Source organism: Sorex fumeus, unplaced genomic scaffold (assembly GCF_029834395.1).
Source record: "Sorex fumeus unplaced genomic scaffold, SorFum_2.1 ptg000169l, whole genome shotgun sequence".
Taxonomy (NCBI): Eukaryota; Metazoa; Chordata; class Mammalia; order Eulipotyphla; family Soricidae; genus Sorex; species Sorex fumeus.
Window position 1 is genome coordinate 803496 of NW_026606226.1, and position 21133 is coordinate 824628.

General features: G+C 45.7%; 1 protein-coding gene across 3 annotated transcripts in view; it reads left to right on the plus strand.

The window, feature by feature from the left end:
- The first annotated feature begins 8601 nt into the window (after positions 1-8601).
- The window catches only part of DDX6 (DEAD-box helicase 6), a 32892-nt gene continuing 20360 nt past the window's right edge, over positions 8602-21133 (plus strand). The window contains exons 1-4 of one of the 3 annotated variants that reach the window (XM_056107648.1): positions 8602-8698; positions 11763-12232; positions 16637-16700; positions 17667-17771. In XM_056107648.1, coding sequence (XP_055963623.1) covers positions 12033-12232; positions 16637-16700; positions 17667-17771 — 369 coding nt within the window. In that variant the 5' untranslated portion in view covers positions 8602-8698; positions 11763-12032. Of the gene's footprint in view, positions 8699-9035; positions 9146-9226; positions 9365-11762; positions 12233-16636; positions 16701-17666; positions 17772-21133 lie in introns of those variants that run through there. The other 2 variants (XM_056107647.1, XM_056107646.1) reach the window with 2 other exon arrangements.

A 21133-nucleotide genomic window follows, 5' to 3' on the forward strand; every position in this document is an offset into this window, starting at 1 on the left:
GGTTCAGAACACTATAATAAAGAAGAGGAAAAAAAACTTGAAAATGAGAAAAAACATAAGAGATATATAGAATAGTATTAAGAAAAACAATCTTGGAGCTGGAGTGATAGCACAGTCGGTGGGGCGTTTGCCTTGCATGCGGCCGACCCGGGTTCGATTCCCAGCATCCTTTATGGTCCCCTAAGCACCGCCAGGAGTAATTCCTGAGTGCAGAGCCAGGAGTAACCCCTGTGCATCGCCAGGTATGACCCAAAAAAGCAAAAAAAAAAAAAGAAAAACAATCTTTACATATTGGTATTCCAGAAAGAGAAAATAACAGCTGAGAGATGGCCATACTTGTATAATATCAAAAGGAAGTCAAACTAAAGAAGGCAATAGAAAAAAAAAAGATGGACATTTTTAAATGATTAAGGTATCAGTAAGTCAAAAGAACTTAATTCATATCCAAATGTGTGCACAATTCAAGGGGCTGAGGCATATGCCTTGCATTCTGAAGCCCCGGGTGTGATCTCTGGCACGGATGCACTGAACCGGGTATAAGCACTGCTGGGTGAAGCCTAACAAACAAAATAGAAAAAAAAAGATTCCTCAAAATGAATGAGAATTAAAACAAGTTATCAAAACTCCTGGGACTTAGCAAAAGCAGTACCAAGAAAGTTCATAGCTATACAGACATGCGTCAGGAACAAGAAAAAGCTCAAATAAATACATCTCGTGAAACAAGGAAAAAAATAATAAACAAAACCCAAAATAGGGGCTGGAGTGATAACACAGCGGGTAGGGCATTTGCCTTGCACACGGCCGACCTGGGTTCAATTCCCAGCATCTCATATGGTCCCCCAAGAACTGCCAAGAGTGATTCCTGAGTGCAGAGCCAGGAGTAATCCCTGAGCATCAGCTGGGTGTGACCCAAAAAGCAAAAAAAAAAAAAAAAAAAAAAAAAAAATCAGGAGGTAATTTTATAAAAGAATTGGGGATTAATAATAAAATAACAAAATAAAATTGACATTCTGAATAAAAAAAGAAAAATTAATGTGGAATTCATGCCCAATTCAATCAGCTTAACCAGTGGCTAAATAAATAGCAGTTCTCTTACATTATAAAAACACTGTCACTGTCCTCCCGTTGTTCATTGATTTGCTAGAGCGGGCCCAGTAACGTCTCCATTTTGAGACTTGTTATTACTGTGTTTGGCATGTTGAATACATCAAGGGTAGCTTGCCAGGCTTTGTCATGCAGGTGAGATACTCTAGGTAGTTTGCCAGGCTCTCTGAGACAGGCGGAGGAATTGAACCCGGCTCAGCTGCGCGCAAGGCAAATGCCCTATTGCTGTGCTATTGACATTATTTAAAAAAAAAAAAAGATTGGGGCTGGAGTGATAGCACAGTGGGTAAGGCGTTTGGCTTGCACGCGGCTGACCCAGGTTTGATCCCTGGCATCCCATATTGTTCACCAGTGCACCACCAGAAGTAATTTCTGAGTGTAGAACCAGGCGTAACCCCCTGAGAATCGTCAGGTGTGTCCCTCCCCCCAAAAAAGAATAAATAAGACTCACAACCACTTAGTTGGAGAATGAAGAAGCAAAAGAAAACTAGTAAGTCAGATCAGCAATGAAAGAGGAGAAGTTTTAACAGAAACACAAAGACTATAAACAGTTACTGTGAACTCTGACTGCTAAACTGGAGAATCTAGAAATAGATAAAGTTTTAGAATCACACAACCTTCCAAAACTGAATTTGAGGAAGTAGAAAACCTGAACAGACAAATTATTACCAAGGAAATTGAAACAATAAGAAAAAATGTCCCCCAAAAGAAAAGGTTAGCCCCAGGCAGGTTCACTCATGAGTTCTATGAAACTTTTAAAGAGAACCAGGAGGGCTGGAGCGATAGTACAGTGGGTAGGGCATTTGCTTTGCGCGCAGCCAACCCGGGTTCGATTCTCAGCATCTCATATGGTCCCCTGAACACTTCCAGGAGTAATTCCTGAGTGCAAAGCCAGGAGTAACCCCTGTGCATCGCCAGGTGTGACCCAAAAAGCCAAAAGAAAAAAAAAAATCAAAGAGAACCAGGTATCTACTCCTCAAGGTCCTCCAGAGAACTAAAAAAAAGGAATTTTTCCTAACGGCTTCTATAAGGCCTACCTTACCCTAAAACCAAAATTAAGCAGAGACATTGCTTTAAAAAAGAACAAAATTATAGGCAGTTATCTCTGATGAATACAGATGCATGGATCTTCCACAAAATCTTAGTGAACCAAACTCAGCAATATAACAAAAGGATCATGTATCATGATCAAGTGGGATTCATTCTAGGTATATGAAGATGATTCAATATATGTAAATCAACGTACACTCTATACCACATCAACAAAAGGAAAGACAAAATCATTTGATTGTATCAGTAGTATGATACTGGGAAAGATTGAACATTCATTTATCATTAAAAAAAAACCCACTGAACTAGACCAGAGTTCAGTGAGTCTCTAACATGCAAGTGAAAGACCTGGATTTGACCTCTGGTATTGCAAAGTTCCCTAGGCATTACTGGGAATGACCCTAGGCAATGACCCTGGGCAGCACTTGGGTGTAGCCCCCAAATCCAACCCAACCCACAGTGGGGGATATCACCCCCACTCACTGGTAAGAATGATTTACATTAAAAAGACCAGAAATAGGGGCTGGAGTGATAGCACAGCAGGTAGGGCGTTTGCCTTGCATGCGGCTGACCCAGGTTTGATTCCTAGCATCCCATATGGTCCCCTGAGCACCGCCAGGGATAATTCCTGAGTGCAGAGCCAGGAGTGACCCCTGGGCATCGCCGGATGTGACCCAAAAAGCAAAAAAAAAAAAAAAAAAAAAGACCAGAAATGGCCGGTGTATTTTGCTTGGTTTTGGTTTTTGGACTACCCCCAGGGTTGCTCAGGGTTTACTCCTGGCTCTGTGCTCAGGGATCACCCCTGGTGGGACTCAGGGAACCATATGGGATGCCAGGGACTGAAACCAGGCCAGTCTCATACAATGTTAGTGCCCTACTTGCTGTACTGTCTCTGCACTGGCCCCAGAAACTAGTATAGACATGGGCGTGGTGAGAAGGAAGCCCTCCTTCGCCATGCATGAGAATATCATTTGGTTCAGCCCTTATGAAAAACAGTATGAAGATTTCTCCAAAAATTAAAAATAGAACTCTCACAAGATCCAGCAATTGGACTTCTTGGCATCTATCCTTCAAACACAAACACATGGGGCTGGAGCGATAGGACAGCGGGTAGGGCATTTGCCTTGCACACGGCCAACCCGGATTCGATTCCCAGCATCCCATATGGTACCCTGAGCACTGCCAGGAGTAACTGCTGAGTGCATAAGCCAGGAGTAACCCCTGTGCAATGCCAGGTGTGATCCAAAAAGCAAACAAACAAACAAAAAACACAAACACATTACTTTGAAAACTAATTTACCTATGTTCATTGCAGCACTATTTATGATAGCCAAGATGTGGAAAAAAACCCAAATGTTCAATGATCAATGAGCCTGCAAAGAAACTGTGGTATGCATATATACACCCACAGCATACTACTTCTCAGCTGTAAGAAAAGATGAAATCTTGCTGCAACTTGGTTGGAACTACAAGGGGTCAGGTTGGGTGAAATAAATCAGTGGAAACTAATGCCAGGTGACCTCATTCATATGTGGTATATAAAGAAACAAACGAGGGAATGGTTGGTGCCTAATAAAAACAAACCTTAGACTTTGACAACTAAAGTGAGATTGTCATGGAGGGGAGAAGGGACAGGGAGGATGAGAGGAGTTGGGGTGGAAAGGGAAGGGAGTGAACCAGAAGTGACATAAGGAGATCAGTGGAGGGGGACGGAGAGATAGAACAATGGGAAAGGCATTTGCCTTGTATCCAGCCAACCTGAGTTTGATCTGTCGCACCACATAGGAGTCCCAGAGCCTGCCAGGAGTGACCCCTGAAAGCAGAGCCAGGAGGAAGTCCTGTGTACAGGCAAGTGCGGCCCAGACCACATCCCCCACCAAAAAAAAAAAAAGAACAATGGAGGGTCCTTGGCACATCATTGAAGGAGGAGGTGTAGAAACTTTGTACACAAAACAACAATAACAAGTTGAAACTATGTTACTCCAATAACATAAACTAGTAGGAACACATAAAATATACATTGTATAAAAATAAAAACCTTCTATGAAGTTACAAATGAATTATATGTACCTGTCAATGGTGGTATTTTCTGATTGTTGTTAATCTGTTAGAGCTAGAGAGACAAAAAAGCTTTTTGGGGGGGTTTTGGGTCACAACCGGCAATGTACATGGGGTTACTCCTGGTTCTGCACTCAGGAATTACTCCTGGCAGTGCTCAGGGGACCATATGGGATGCTGGGACTCGAACCCTGGGTCGGCCTCATGCAAGGCAAATACCCTTCCACCTTTTCTATCACTCTAGCCCTCTGACAAAAAAGTATTGAGTCACTAGAATTGATTGATTTTGTTTTGAGGGCCATGCCCAGCGCTGACAGCTTATTCCTGGCTCTGTTCACAGGAGTGACTCCTGGTAGTGCTTAGGGGACCATAAATGATGCCAGAGACTGACTCAGGTTGGCACCTTAGCTGTGTCACTGAAATTGAACCCGAAGACCCAACCATTCGTAGCTTAAATATATACTATTTATGCTTCTCATCAGAAAACATGTCTAGCTGACATCAAGAAATGTAAGTATATTCAACTACTTTATATGTGAGCTGGAGCGATAGCACAGCGGTAGGGCATTTGCCTTGCACTCGGCCAACTTGGCTGACCTGAATTCGATTCCTCTGCCCCTTTCGGAAAGCCCAGCAAACTACTGAAAGTATCTCGCCCGCAAGGCATAGACCTGGCAAGCTACCCATGACATATTCGATATGCCAAACACAGTTACAACAAGTCTCACAATGGAGACGTTACTGGGTTTGCTCGAGCAAATCAATGAACAACGGGAGGACAGTGCTCCAGTGCTATATCTGAAGAATATTGAAAAATCATAAAATATTTTTCTTTATGACTATATATATACATACAATCATGCCCAGGTGATAATGGGCAGCAATTTCTTCTGTTACTACATCGAATTTTTGTCTTAGCCTCAACTTGGTCCTTTGGCAAAGTAAGAGTTTGTAAAGGCAAACCCCTATCTATCTTTTGCTTGGTCACATTTATTTTTATTTATTTATTTATTTATTTTTGGTTTGGGGGCTTCTCCCAACACTGCTCAGGGTTAGTCTGAGCTCAGGAAACCATCTGGGATATTGGGGATTCAACCCGGGTTGGTCACATGAAAGGCAAACGCCCTAACCACTGTACTATCTCTCCGGCCCATTGGTCTCATATCACGAGCAGTCAAGTGCTTTGAGTGATTTGTTCCATGTCACCGTTCTTATGAAGCACAACACTTGTAAAGTTGTGTCTCCCCCACAGAGTTAGCTTTTATGAAAACATTTCTAACTGGAAACATATTTTTCCCCATGGGCCACACTCAGCAGTGCTGGGAAAGACATGGTATTCCCTGTATGAAGTTCCTCAGCACAGGGATCATACGGTGCTGAAGATTGAACCGAGGACGCTAGCAGGCATAGTTTACGCTCAGCCCGCAAAGCTATCTCCTGGCCCCTAAGAAGAAATGTTTCAAGAAGCACAGAGCCTTGCCTCTGCTTCCTTGAGGCAAAGCACACATTTGCAGCTGCTTCAAGATGCTAACAGGTTGTTTACCAAGGGAAGGAGTGAAGTCCATATGCAGTCAGCCTTCCACTCAGGTAAACTGAAGATTCTCATGACATAGCACACACAAAATTGGCGTTACACTCAGAAGGAAAATAACAATCACAGAGAATAGTAAAAGGTTAGGATCTTGTCAAAACACGTACTTCGCCAGGCGAGAAACAAGTAGTGACAAGCAACAAGACTGCAGTGTTATCAGCTCAGTGTCCTTTGAAGTGCTGACCACAGGGTCAGCTTTGTTGAAACACTGACCGAAGACGGGCTGGGAGGCTGTGAGCAACAGAGAGGAGACACAAGGTGGCCAGCAATTGGCAGCTAGTCCTGAGGGCTGCGTGGAGCAAGAAGGTTGTCGTGGTGAGATTCATTTTCTATTTCCCTTCCAAGATCTTTACATTGCCTTGTCTTGACTATCCTTTGGTGCTATGTCATTTTCAGCTGTTTTTGTTCTTTTGCTTTTTGGGTCACACAGGGGTTCCTCCTGGCTCTGCACTCAGGAATTACTCCCTGCGGTGCTTGGGAGGACCATGTGGGATGATGCTGGAGAGTGAACCCGGGTCAACTGCATGCAAGACAAATGCCCTACCTACTGTATATTGCTCTGGCCCCTGCTTTTGTCTTTTCCCCTGACAAGCAGATCTTTTCTTATCAGCTTTTTTCTTTATTTGGGTGGGAGAGTGCCAGGGGTCAAACTCAAGACCTCACTCATGCAAGTGCTCTACCTGCCCCAGCTGTGTCATTTTATTTTGCATTTTGGGCCACACATGGTAGTGGCTCAGGGCTCACTCCTGGCTCTGTACTCAAGAATCAGTCATGGTGGGCCTTGGGGGACATGGGGTGATGGGGACTGAACCTGGATCAGTCGCATACAAGGTAAGCACCCTACCCATTCTACTATCTCTTGGGCCCCATGACATTTTATTTTGTTTTTTTCTCGTTTTGTGTTTTGGGCCATACATGGGGGTGCTGGAGGGCTAATCCCTGCTCTATGCTTCTCCGGCCCTTGCATTCAGGGATCACTCCTGGAGGGGCCAGAAGTGGGACCAAATGTGGGTGCTGGAGCTTGAACCAGGTTGGCGGTGTGCAAAACAAACGCCTTATTTGCTGTATTATTTCTCTGGCCCATCCCCTGCTGTGTCATTTTAAAAACATCTTTGAGGACATGGCTCATTGGTATAGCTCATGACTTGGTATGTGAGGACCAGGAATCACTCCAACACCGCCAAAATATAATTTTGGGGTTGAAAACATCTTCAAAGACAACTTTGGGATAGTTAAATGTTTTTCTCAGTTAATTTTGGCTTACCCTGAATTTAGTCATTTTGTGAATGTCAGCCTTTTTCTTTTGTTTTGGGGCCACACCCGAGATGCTCAGGGGTTACTCCTGGCTCTGCACTCAGGAATTGGTGGTGCTCAGAGGGCCACATGGGATGCCAAAGATCAAACCCGGGTTAGACAAGTGTAAAAGCCCAGTCTGCTGTACTATCGCTCCTGCCTCGAATATCAGATTTTTTCTAAATTCAGTTTCTGTGTTCAATTAAAACAACTCTGTTCAACGCTTCTAAGAGGTTCTTTTCTAAACCCTTAGGTTATTCAGTCTCCTTCCCACCTACTTCCTGCCCTCCCAAGTCACTTCCTGCTAGTTGGGGCAGTAGCAAACAAATCCTCCCACGTTAACATTTTGCTAAGGAACCACCTGACTCTCTAAAATCGGCGTAAAGTGCGGTTAATCCCGCGCATGGGTGGGTAGAATCTGGGTGGGATCTAACAGGTTACAAGTTCAGGATTTAAGAAAACTATATTCTCGATTGCCTTTTTCACACTTTTTTTTTGCCAACTCTCGTTCGGCCGTGTGGGAAGAAACACACCTACCAGCCCTCCAACCCCCAACGAGACAAGGCCCAGTAGTACATTTAGCACTAGCTCCGCCCCGCGGCCCCCCGCCTTTAGGTGGGCAGGACTCGCACAGGCAATGAGAAAACAGGGGACTTTTAGGTGCGCGCGGATTGGAAGATGTGGAGCTGGAGGCGGGCTAACTAGAAACCCACTCTTCACTGATTGGCTAACCGAACACATTTGGCTCTCTCTGATTGGCCCTGAGTTGGAAGCTGAGGCAAAAAATTAGGGAAGCGGGCAGTCGGCGAGACGCCGTTCGTTCCGGGTTCTTGGTTGCGGCGTTCTTGTCTTGGCTTTGCTGCTGGGCGCTGCGGTAGTTGTGGGATGGAGTGGCCCGGCCATTCTCCTCGACATCCAGTCTCTGCTGGGTGAGACTCGGGATTTAACTCCGCTGCCACCGAGCTAGCTTCCCCTCACTTCAAACGTTTGCGTAACAGACTAGCCTTCCCGTTCCTCCTGCTCGGGTTTGGAAAGTCGTGAGAAGAACAAATGCACAAAGTAGTGGAGAGTCGCCCCGGGGAAGGGCTTGCCACGGGCCTCCTGGCACCCCGTTTCCTCACAGCCTTCCCTTTTTCGTTAGATCGCTCTCGAGCCGCGCGCCCGGCCTCAGGCCAAGCCTGCGTGCCCTCTTGGGGAGTGCGCTCGGGGCCCGGCGGGTTAGGGAGGCGTCCCCGTCTCTCCCCGCAGGCGCGCCCCCTCGCCTGGCCGCCCCCTCCCCACTCGATCGCCCACACCTCCGGTCCCGCGCCCCGCCACAGTGTGCCCCGGGTTGTGGCCCCTATCCCGCGCCTCCCGAATCCGGTCCCTCTCTCTAGCTCACCCCGGCCCGCGCCCCCTCGGCCGGACCTTCCCCCACGGCCCCCTCTCCCAGGCCGGCCACCTCCTCCAAGACGCCTCTCCCGGGTCTTCCCGGGCCGCCCCCCACACCTGCGAGCCCCGCTTCCGGGTCGGCGCCGGCGCCTGCGGGCCACGAGCTCGGCGCTTTCCCGGATGGAGGCGCGGCCGCAGGGGCTGGGACGCGGCCCGGCCCGGACCTGGCAGGTCAGCCTTCCCGACCCCCGAGTCCCACTTTTGGGAGGCGGGGGGGGGGGGGTGTCGCGGGCTGACAGACCCTCCCCACAGCCCCCCGCCTCCGCCCCCACCCCCCGTTTCTCCTCAGCCTCTTCCCGGCCCCTCCCCCCGCCGCCTCCCCGGCCGCTGTTTTCTCGCCCGGAGCGGGGTGGGTGGGTGGGGGCGGGGGGCCACAGGCCGGGGTCCCCGCTCCCCCGCCGCGGCCCGGCTTCCCGCCGCGGAGCCGCCCGAGGGCCCGTGACGCCGGCGGCCGGCCCGGCTCTCGCCATCTTGCGGGAAGGAGGAGCCGCGGCGGGCGCCATGCGGGGCGGGGGGAGGGCGGCGGCGGCGGCGGCGGGCGGGGCCGAGCCGAGCCGCCGAGTGAGCGCAGCCCGGGCGGCGACTCCGGCGGCGCCCTGAGAGCGGGCAGCGGCGGAGGTAGGGCCGGGCCGGCCCGGGGCGGCGGCGGCGGGGCGGGCGGCGGGGGCGGAGCGGGGCCCCGAGCGGCGGGGGCGGGGCGGGGGCGGGCGGAGGCCGCGGCGAGGGGCCGGGTGGGGGGCGGGCGGAGGTTTCCGAGGAGGAAGGAGCCGCCGCCATTTTGGGAGCTTCGAGTCAACAATAAAGGACCGAGGGTGCCGAGCGGGAGTGGCCTCGGCGGTACGGGTCGGGGCCGCGGCGCGGGGAGCGGGGCGACGTGCGGGCGGCGGGGGCGGCCGGCGGCGGGAGCCCCCGGGGGAGCTGGAGGTGGGGGGGCGGCGCGGGGAGGCGGAGGCCGCGGGCCTCGGCCCGGCCGCGGGGAGGCAGGCAGGGAGGCGGGCGGGCGGCCGCCGTGCGGGCTCGGAGGCGGGCGGGCCGTGCGCGGCGGCGGCGGAGCGGGCCGGGGCGGCGGGGGCCGACGGGGGCGGGTGGGAGCGGCGAGGGCGGCCGGGACGGGGGGGGGGGGGCGGGTGGAAGTTAGAGGGGCCGCGGCGGCCCTATAGGGGGCGGCAGGGCCGCTTCCGAGGAGGAGCCGCGGCAGCTGCCGGGTGGGAATCCGGCCTCGTAGGCGGCCGGAGGCTGGTGATGGGGGTGGGGGGGAGGTGCCGAGACGTGGCGGCCAGGAAGGGCTTCCAGAGTTGAGCTCCTCTCTCCGGGGCTTTCTCGGGGAGACCCTATTGTTTCCTCCCCACCGGCCCGGGGCCCCGCTCTTGTTGCGCAGATACGATTGCAGGGCCCCAGCCCTTTTGTGTTTATGGTCCCAGGGAGCTTGCTTTGCAAGTGCGGGGTGGGGGTGGGGGGAGCCCCGCGGTGAGCGTGAAAATGATTAAGCCTCCAGTTTCGGGGCGCGGGTCCTCAGTGTTTTTTCTTCGCCCTTCTCTTTCTCGCTCTTTCCCCCCCGGGTTTGCTCCCCTTCCCAGTAAAACCGTCCCTCCAACTTGGGTTAGACCCGCTCGCAGAAACTGCGCTGCATTTTGCAAACAAAAGCGCTGGTTGGCGATGACGATTCTGTTTGGGGTGTGAAACTGTCAATTGCTAACTACGTTCTGGGTAGTGCTGTAATTAACTCTGCCGGGGGCTCCTCCCAGCCCGGCTACGTCTCGTTCCGGGTTTTTTTCTTGTTTATTTGTTTGTTTAAATGTAGAGAAATAACTTGCCCATCTAAATGGGGAAGAAGGGGTAGGAGGACTAGTTCCGTCGGAGCCCCAGAACTGCAGTGCAGGTTTCAGTTTAATTAAGAGGAGCCACCTCGGTCGCGGTCACCTTTTGGATCTAGGGACGGAGGGGAGAGGTCGTCGTGCAGTGACGATTGTGTCGTTTAATTCTTCAGAGGTTCCCCACCCTCTGGGTGCTCTGAAAACAAGTCTTGTGCGCCTCAGTGATATTGTTGATCATGTTTTAAACCTGTCAGCGCAGGCGACGTAGTGTCTTAAGCGGAAGTGAGATGGTTAATACCGGGTCTCTTTTAAGAGGACGATCAGGTTTTGGGAGACTTCAGAATAGCTTTGTGACTGTGATCCTCAGTTTGCTGGCACTCAAGTCTTTTCAGACTTTAAAAAGTAAGACATAATCAAGGAATAATTTAGGGGAGAAATGTGTTTGAAAAAGCTTTGATGTACAGCAAAATAATCAACGTTATGATAATGTATTTTGGTAAGAAACGTAAAGGCGTTAAAAACAAAAAAGAAAAAGCCCCACAGCATGTCTTTATAATATAAACGTTACACTGTTATATTTACATTTACCATAAAAATTCTGAGAATAATTAAAAATTGCGAAGGCTGATCAGTAAGTCTCTTAGTACTGGATTTCTTGGTGAGTTTGATTAAAATTACTAGTTTAACTTTCACAAGCAGATTTTTTTAAAACGGTCAGTTTTTTAAATTTTCAATAATTCTGGGATATGCTTTTGTAAAGTATTGAAAAACAGCTACTCATTTTTAATTCGTTAGATTTTAAGATGGCTAAAAAGATTCCCTTGGCTGTTTTAGGTAGAAGATTCTTACATTTAGACATGTTTATAGCTTTTGACTCCTTCAGTTTTAGAAGGCAAAGATTTAAGGGGAAACTTGTAGATAGGGTTGTCAGTTTTCCGAAAAAGTCTTTAGCAGCCTGCCTTGTTTATATGTAGATTTACATATTAATTGTGATATTGATGGAGTTTACAGCTGTGATGCAAGGAAGTGCAATGAATCAGGCTGGCCTGGAAACTTGGAAAAGGGAAAGGTGAAGAAAAGAGTTGTCTTTAATCAATAGTGTAACTTAACTGTAGTTATCCACCTGACCTCCCTTGCTTTTGAACTGACCATTTGAAATGTTTGTTACTGGCCTTGGCGCACTTGCTTTTTTGAGCCAGTTCGGAGTTTTTTTGCGTTTTGGACCCTGGCTGGCATTTGGTTGAAGCAAGGCCTCTCTTTCTTGGCTTTCTGTTTTCTTTGGGTACCTGGAGTGAAACCTAGAGTGACACAGGAGAAAGCATATCCTATTAAAGTTACTCTAAAGTCCTTGCAAAAGGAAACAAAGTGGGTTTTTTTTTTTTAACTTGCTGTTGGCTAATTTAACCTTTTCTTTGTTTCAGATTGAAGTGAGTGAATTCAGATAACTCAACCTTGTTAGAGGGCATTTTAAAAAATAAAACGTTGATTCGGTGCATGAGAGCAAGTTACTGCTGCTTACCGTTCAAAGACTTACAGGTGCTTGCCTGCATTGCAATAAAGGACTCATATATTGAGCAAGACTTATATTTATCTCTTCGTTTTGGAGAGCCTAATAAACTGTTATTACAGTTTCTCTACTGACTTTCAAAAGTTTTGAAGTTTGAAAGAGACATCTTTACAATTAATACAGCATGAGCACGGCCAGAACAGAGAACCCTGTTATAATGGGTCTTTCCAGTCAAAATGGTCAGCTGAGGGGCCCTGTGAAGCCCAGTGGTGGCCCCGGAGGAGGGGGCACACAGACACAGCAACAGATGAACCAGCTGAAAAACACCAACACAATCAATAATGGCACTCAGCAGCAAGCCCAGAGTATGACCACCACTATTAAGTAAGTGTTGGCGCCGATAATCAATACGTTTTCGGGAGCAGGCAGTTTCTTTTGTTTTTTTGTTGGAGATTTTTTATATAAATATATATAAATAGGTATGTATCATTTCAAATTGTAGAGGACCGATGATTTTGTTTTCTGGGTAGTAGTTACTTGCAGTAATGTATTTCTGTCATGATTGGTATTTCATGATCATAGGTACAGAGGATAATTTTTTAACACCTTTCAGGATTTTATTTTCCATTTTTGGGTCACACCCAGCAATGCTCAGGGGTTACTCTGACTCTGCAGTCAGAAATTACTCCTGGCAGTGCTCAGGGGACCATATGGGATACCGGGGATCGAACCAGGTTGGTTGTGTGCAAGACAAGCACCCTACCCACTGTGCTATCGCTCTGACCCCCCACCTTTTAGGATTTTTAAGTTACCCAAAGTAGTAAAGTTACTAAGTAGCTGAGTTTGTTATACCTGATGAAATTATCAGATTCATCTTCCTTTTGGTCTGCACATTTTCTCCCTCAGAGTTAGAAGTACATTGTAGCCAGGTTCAAGGGGCAGTTAAAATCCATTTAAGTTTTTAAATTTAAAATATTTTTTTTTTAATCTTAGAAGACTTGCCAGACTTGTGAACTCCAGGGTTGGGAAGGTGCTTGGCATGACTGTTTCCACACTGCCAGGGGACCCTATTACCCCCAAGTACTGTAGGTCCCTGGAGCATCACAACATTGTGTTGCTGCCCTGAGCTTTGAATCTATTATAATGTCCCCAAACATGGTGTCTGAGGGTGTGCCAGGCTTTCCCCCATCTAGCTTCAAATTTTAGTTTGAAAAATAAAAAAATATTTGTTTTTTATTCTACATTAAAAATAAGATTTGTCTTCCTTTTACACATACCCAGAACAAGCAGTTACATATAATAGGGCACTCTGAAATTTAAGCTGTTTGGAAACATGCATTTCTGAATAGTTTCAAGTCCTGCCCACTATTCACTGAAGACATCCTGCATCACAATTTACCACAGACTTTTTTTCTTGTACAGTTGAAATTATTTGAGTGATAACTACCCAAAGATTGTTGATAGAAAATTAACATTTAAGAGACTGTTGACCTTTCTGTTTGGCTTTATTGTTAAGAAGCCAATCATGGTGCCAGAGAGATCTAGCTGGCTGCATTGCTGGCATGTGGTCTGCTGAGCATGGAGCATGGAGCCCAGAGAACCTCACCCACCTTCACCCCCCCACCCCAGCACTGAAGGTGTGGCCCAAAATAGAATAACAAAGTCATCTAGTCTTAGAGGACCAGGTCTGACCAGGCTTCAATTATAATTTTTTTTCCTCTCTAAATTATAATTTGTCTACAAAGTATGAATAGGCTAGCTAATTTAAATTTTATATGTGGCAGTGGTGGGGATTAATCCCAGGGCCTCCAAGGCCTCACACTGGCAAGACATTCACTATCCCTGTGGCACCCCATTTTTAATTATTTTTGTTTTTGCATTTTGGGGGGGCTTCCCATCATCGCAGGGATCAGTGCAAGGGAGGCTATGCAGTGCCAAAAATGAAACCCAGGCCTGTGCATGTTACGAACGCACTCCAACCCTCTGAGGTATGTGCTGTCTGATTTTTAAATTTTGTTTGTTTGGGGACTACACTGAATGGTGGTCAGGGCTCTGGCTCTGTGTTTAGGAATTGTTCCTGACAGGCCTTTGGGGACTATATGGAGTGACAGGACTTGAATACAGGTTGGCTCCGTGCAAGGAAAGCACTCTATCCCCTGTACTGTCGATCCAGCCCAAGTTTTTTGTTCTGGGATCACATCTGTTGATACTCACGGCCGTCTTCTGGCTCTGCACTAAGGGCTCACTCCTGATGGTGCTTGGGGTGCTAGGGATCGAACCCCAGTTGGCAGTGAGCAAGGCGAGCACCCTGCCAGCTGTACTATCTCTGTTCCCTGTTTTGAATTCTTCAGGATAGGAACAAAGCTGTACTGTTTTCTTTTGAGAGTGTTTCTACTTAAATTTTGCTTTTAGACAACGGTGAGGTTTGTTTTCTGCTTTACTTGGGATGTTTCTTTTTCAGGTCCAGCTCATTTTTTAACTTAAGTTTCTTCCTGGATAATAAATTCTTAACCGCCTAGATTTTTACCTTGTATCTTTTTAAGAAATCCACTATTTGGTGAATTTGACAAGGTAGCAGGCTTGCCTGCATAATGTTCCCATGATGTTTGCTCTAAGAAACTTTGGGCTGTAATGTCTTCGGAATTGATACCTTTGCTAGAGCATTTTACACTTGTAGGCCCTAACTGTTCAGTACACATTCATCTTTCTACATTAAAACTCTTGGAGATATTTTGGGAGCTCTGATGGTGTGAGTAGATACAATGGAATTAGCAGAAACTTTAACTTAATGACCATATAGTTGAAACTATTGTTTACTTTCTTGACAATTTAGTAGATGCTTTTGGTTCATATTTTTTATTCAAACCCAGGATTTTACACATGCAAGGCAATTGTTCTGTCACTGAGCTCTGTCTTTGGCCCTATCATGCTTGGTGGGAAATGTTTTCCTTTTCTTTGCTTTTATTATGATGTCAAACATCCCCAGTGAAAAAAGGTTTAAAAGGATACTTGTTAGCAGTTAATATTTAGAGATAGAACTCAGTAGTGGCCCTGGGTTTGATCCCTAGAAAGACCTCCCCTCCTCAACATGAAAAAAAAAATCCCAACCAAAAGCTAATAGGGATTCAAAGATAGCCTAAAGGGATAGAGTAGATACATCTCTAAAAAAAATCCCAACCAAAAGCTAATAGGGATTCAAAGATAGCCTAAAGGGATAGAGTAGATACATCTTTCATGCCTGAGGTCTTAAATTTAATAACTGCCACTGAATGACCGGATTCCATCCGTCCACCACAGTCAGTTGTCCCATTGACCATCCCCCAATACCACTGGACCCAAGCAGCACCAGTGCATTGCAGGATCTGAATGTTGAATCATCAGGTCCATGCTTCCAGGCCAAGCAATTTCAGGAGTGGCCAAGTGACACTGGAGGAGTTTCGCTATGTTTTTTAAAAATACCAGTATTGCGGCTGGAGTGATAGCACAGCTGGTAGGGCCTTTGCCTTGCACACAGCTGACCCAGGTTCAATTCCCAGCATCCCATATGGTCCCCCAAGTACTGCCAGGAGTCATTCCTGAGTGCAAAGCCAGGAGTAACCCTTGTGTATCACCGGGTGTGACCCAAAATGCAAAAATAAATAAAAATTTTTAAAAAATAAGATTAATGTTAAGGTATTGTTTTGTCATCTCCTGTGCTGATTTTTCATAGAACTTGTATAATTCTTTTTTGTTGTTTCCATTTTGGGGCTATACCCGGCTCTGCTCAGGACTTACTCCTGGCTCTGTGCTCAGGGATCATTCCTGATGGGGCTAAGGATATCATCTCAGGTGCTGGGGATCGAAACCAGGACAGCCACATGCAGAGCAAGTGCCCTACCTGCTGTAGGATCTCTCTGGCACCGGGTCTGAACCTTTAAAGCCCTTGTTTTTACTTGTCACCCGAAGGAGAAAGATGCTGACAAGAGGTTATCCTGAATGAGAGGAAGCCTTGTCCTATTTAAAGGGATTAACTGCTTGATCTTAAACTTTATAACTTTCATACAGAACGTGGGAACCAGCATTGCTAAAGCTTTCAGTTTTCTCAGGAAAAGCCAGAACTGGACTTCTATGTGAATTGTAACCTTTTCCCCCTTTTTTTGGTTTGTTTTGTGCCACACCTTGTGATGCTCAGGGCTTCCTCCTGGCTCCGCACTCAGGGTTCAGGGAGCACTCCTGGTGGGCATTGGGTGACCAAAGAGGGTGCCTGGAGTTGAATCTGGGTTGACTGCATGTAAGGCAAGCACCTTGCCTGCTGTGCTCTCTCTCCAACTCTGAAATAGAATTTACCAAGGTAACTAATCACAGGGCTCCGGAAAGAGCTCATAGGGCTGGAGTGCATGTGTTGCGTGCAGGAAACTCAAGTTTGGTCCCCGGCATTGCACATTTCCTGAGCACAGACCCCAGAGTATCCCCTATCAGTGTTTGTACGACTCCAAAACCCACAAAGCATGCTGCTGGTCAAACAGAATGTGGGTTATCGATTGTGCAGTGTACAACAGTGCTTATCTTAAGAGACTGGGTGCCTTATACCCTTCTCTTCTTGATTTCTAACTTTTACTTTTACTAAATTGTTCTTTGGAGATTTTTTTAAAGTTGTTACTAATATTTTAAGAGAAAGGCAATATATTAAGCTTATTGTCATTTTTCAAATTTATTGAGATGAGTTTTGGTTTTTGTTTTTTGGTATTTTTTTGGTCTAGAATAGTGGTACTAGGAATTCTGATACTTCATTAACTCTGTTCTCTTTAGACCTGGTGATGACTGGAAAAAGACTTTAAAACTCCCTCCAAAGGATCTAAGAATCAAAACTTCGGTAAGTTGACTGTAACATTTAAGTAGAAAAATAGTGCAGAAACTAAAAGTGAAGTTACTTGTATCAGCAGTTGGCACTGTTTACTCTTAAGTTGAAATGATTGACATAACTGATGAATTTCCAGAAAAATTTTATTACTGTACTTGTAAAATTTGTAATAGGCCTTTATGTTATGCTATTTGCACACATAACTTAATGTATAAGATATTTCTATAGAATATACAATTTATAGAATGCATGCATATAATCTAATTTATAGAATACTGTGATGATTTTCAATGCATTTTCTCAAAATCCTCTTGGTCCTTGCAGTGCTGTAAGATCAGGCTAGGTGTTTATCCCTTTTTGTGGATGAGCAAAGGAAGATGAAAAATTCTTGCAGCCTGATGTCCTTCCGCAGTCATTTGGCAGTAACTGGAGATATTTTTCATTGCCACCCGTGACGATGTGGCAGAATTGACTCTTACAAATAATTCTTTTCTGGCTCTAGATCTCAATTCTGAGCTTGAGAAGTAGTGGTATTAGGCTAGGATGCTTATAGGCAGTGAGTGGTAAAGTGACTCACATCTTGTGTTAGTTGTCACAACATGCTTCTTAAGAAGTATTCTGTCAGTTCTTAGACTGGTAACTAGAGTGACTCTTGCCCCAAACATTTTATTGGGGAGCAGGGGGATGGAGTAATGCCTGGAGAGCAGAACTCAGGGCTTCATCAGAACCAGATTTTTATCCAGTCAAGTGAGTGCTGTTGGCTGGAGCATGGGCTTTGCATGCAGGGGGCCCCTTTTAGGTAGAACCCAAGCACTGTGCAAAACCCTGAGCCCAGTCAGGAATGACACCTGAACAAAGAGGAGTAGTTCCCAACTACAGTCAGGTCTGGGCCCTCCACCAAGAAAAAAAAGTAGTTTTTTAGATAGATTTGTGTGCTTGTCAAAGGAACACAGTTAAACTTGATGCTTTTGTTGTTAGGATGTAACCTCCACGAAAGGAAATGAGTTTGAAGATTACTGTTTGAAACGGGAGTTACTGATGGGAATTTTTGAAATGGGCTGGGAAAAGCCATCTCCTATTCAGGTATTGTTTATTTCTTATCACGTATAATGAGTTAACATTTCTATTTGATCTGTGGGGATGATATAGCATGTACTTTCTTATAATAGTAATATTCTATAAATACCATACAGTTAACCAGTTTAGCCTCAACAGTAATTTTACCATGGCTGTCATGGATCGTCTAATTTTTTTCCTTAAATTCTTTGTAGCACTGTTTTCTGTACAATTTAATCCTAGGATCAGGTATTGTGTGTATTTGTTGTTTCTCTTTATGTTCCTTTAATTTTTCCCTTTTTTCTTTAAGGTATGTTTTGATTTTAGGCCACATCCATTAGTGCTTGGGCTACTCTCAACTTTGTTGCCCCTGGTGGTGCACGGGGGACCAGGTGCTGGCAGGGATTTAACCCAGCCTCTGTCCGTGGAGTTCTCTTTCCGCACCCTTTTTTTTTTTTAAATTGAACATGCCTGATTTGCTGTTTATCTCTTGTTTCCATGTGATTAAATCCAAGTTGCACATTCTTTGCCAGAATTTGGCCAAAGTCATGTTGCAGCCTTATCAGGTTATCAACCTTTGGAAGTATTCAGTATCTGTCTATTCATTGGTGGTGATTTTGGTTACCTTATCAAGGTGCTGATTTTCTATTCATAGTTACTGCTTCCTTCCTTTCTTTGAAACTAGTCATCAGTCTGTGGAGAGCACTGTGCAAGTTTCCTACTCTTCAGAATATCCCCCACTGAAGAGTATTGCATAATGGAATTTTTATTCTGAAGGATTAAATTCCTGACTCTAGTACTCCTTCCATATTGAGACCTATAAAGAGTTTTCCTTTCTCAATAATATACTGTAAGTGGAGACAAATAAAATTCCTTTTTTTTGGGGGGGAGGGGTGACCTACGAGTGAAGCTTTATCCAGGATACTCAGGGAACTATGTGATACTGAGACAGAAAGTTGGGGTGTGCCCATGCTAGGCATGCACTTGAGTTTGAGGACTCTCCCTGTGTAGTGTTTTTTCTCTTCCCCCAGCCTTGCATTATTTTCAGCTGTCCTCAGGTTGGTTTTTTTTTTTTTTACTTTTTACTTTTTGAATTTTTGAATCCCACCTGGCTATTCACAGGGGTTACTCCTGACTCTGCACTTAGGAATCACTCCTGGTCGTGCTCAGAGGACCATATGGGATGCTGGGAATAGAACCCAGGTCAGCCGCGTGCAAGGCAAACGCCCTACCCACCGTGCTATCGCTTCAGCCCAGTCCTCAGTATTTTTGAAATAATCCCTTTTCAAGCTACTGTTTTCTGATACTTATTATTTAGAGCATTTTAACATTCACAATTGAGCGGATGATTTTCCATTAAAGTCTAGTCTCCCTCTTAACATTCTCCGTAAGAGTGATGCGTTTGTTATAGCTCGTACACTGATACATTATCACCCAGAACCCATAGTTATGTTTATTCTTGGTAGTGTATGTCCTGTGAGCTGGGGCAAGTATATAATGACACACCCTCGATTATTCCATAGGAAATAGTCTCAATATCTGAAAGTTCACTGTGACCCACCCATGTACTACTCCTCCCTGGTTCATTTTCTTGAGCGTTTTCTGGCATAACATGATTCCATACTTAACCTCTGTAGATTGACTACTACAACTTTGGAATCAGCCATTTTTCAAGGATCCCTAATTCCGGTTAGGATCAGAGACCAAGATCTGAGTGCTAAATTCACTCATTGTTCCTTACCCCTTTCAGTGGGTGGGCAGACGGGGATATAATATACTTATATAAACATTGATTTTAAAAGCGTCATTTTTCTTTAAATTGATTAAATTCCTTTTTGGGGCATATCTGGTGGTGCTCAGGGTTTACTCTTGGCTGTGTGTCCTGGGTCAGCTACTTGGAAGGCAAGCATCTTTAACTCTGTACTATCCCCAGCCCAATTGAAAGAACCTCTTAGATGAAAGTCCTGTAATATACAGCACTTTTTCATTGGGCAGAAATGTTTTTGGTTTTTTGTAGAGATATTTTTGTTTAATTGTTTAATTTGGTTTTGGGGCCACACCTGTCTGTGCTCAGGGCTTACTCCCGGCTCTGCACGTAGGGATCACTGCTGATCCTGGAGACCATCTGGGGCATGGGGATTAAACCGGAATTGGCTGAGGCAAGGCAAGTGCTTTACCAGCTGTACCATCTCTCTGGCCCTAAAAGTTTTAAATACTAGGAATTCTGTGATGGCCAAGATAGATGGGGTTTCTACCCTCACATTCTGGTGGAGAAAGCTTATTGTACAAGTAATCTCTATGTAATTGAAAATTGAAGCTGCACATATATGAAGTCATTCAGGGATGATGCAGTAACTTAGAAGAAATTATGTTCCAAGCAGAGAACCTGGGATAGCCATTGCCTAGAGGTGAGACTGTACTTTGCAGACAAACTAAAAGAGGTTTATGAGTAGAGAAAGTATCATGGGATGATTATGCATCATTTTGTAAAAATAAAAATTGGGGATAAGAGAAATAGTACAGTGGGTAAGACACTGCTTTCTTTGCATGCCACTGACATGGGTTCAATCACTGGCACCCCCATATGGTCCCTCCCAACCCTACCAGGAGTATGTCCTGAGCACTGCTTGGATGTGCCCCTCCAAAATTAAAAATTCAGAAGATTGATGCCTCATTAAAGCCACTTGAGTACAAATATGAAGTACATTTAGGAGAGTGAGGAGATGGCTCAGAAGGTTGTGCTTTGTATGATGGAGATTCTAAAAGTCTTATTTTAGGTTTTGGTGTCACTTTGAACCCAGAAGAACGAAGACTCTTGTGACAGTTTTTAGAGACTGTTATCTCTCAACTTTGTAATTGCATTGTTTATTTGGTGCAGAAATAAGCACTCAAAATTTCAGTTGTGTTTTTGCTTTGGGCCCCAGGGGTTTACTCCTGGCTCTGCACTCAGGAAATACTCCTAGTGGTGTTCAGGGGGCCATATGGGATGCCAGAGATCAAACTTGGGTCAACTGTGTGTGAGACAAATGCCCCACCCGTTGGGGCTATTGCTCCAGCCCCCATGGTTATATTTAGATTACTATTTAGACTAACCTGTATTTACATTTGTGTACTAGTTGTTGAAAATCACTGCTCAGGAGAACTATCGTTAGCTGTTACGAGAATAAGTTTTTTTGGTTTTTGTTTGGACCTCACCTAGCGGGTGTTCAGGAGCGTCTCTTAATTCTGCCTAGGAGTGACTCGGGGGACCCTAATGGTTCCTGGCAGTAGTGACCATGTGCAAGGCCGGTGCCTTACTTCCTGTTCTGTTTGACCCCAGGAATATGAACTTTGAGATTAGACTGCTTAAGTTCAATTCCATCTCTATTCTTAAGTTCATATACTTATCT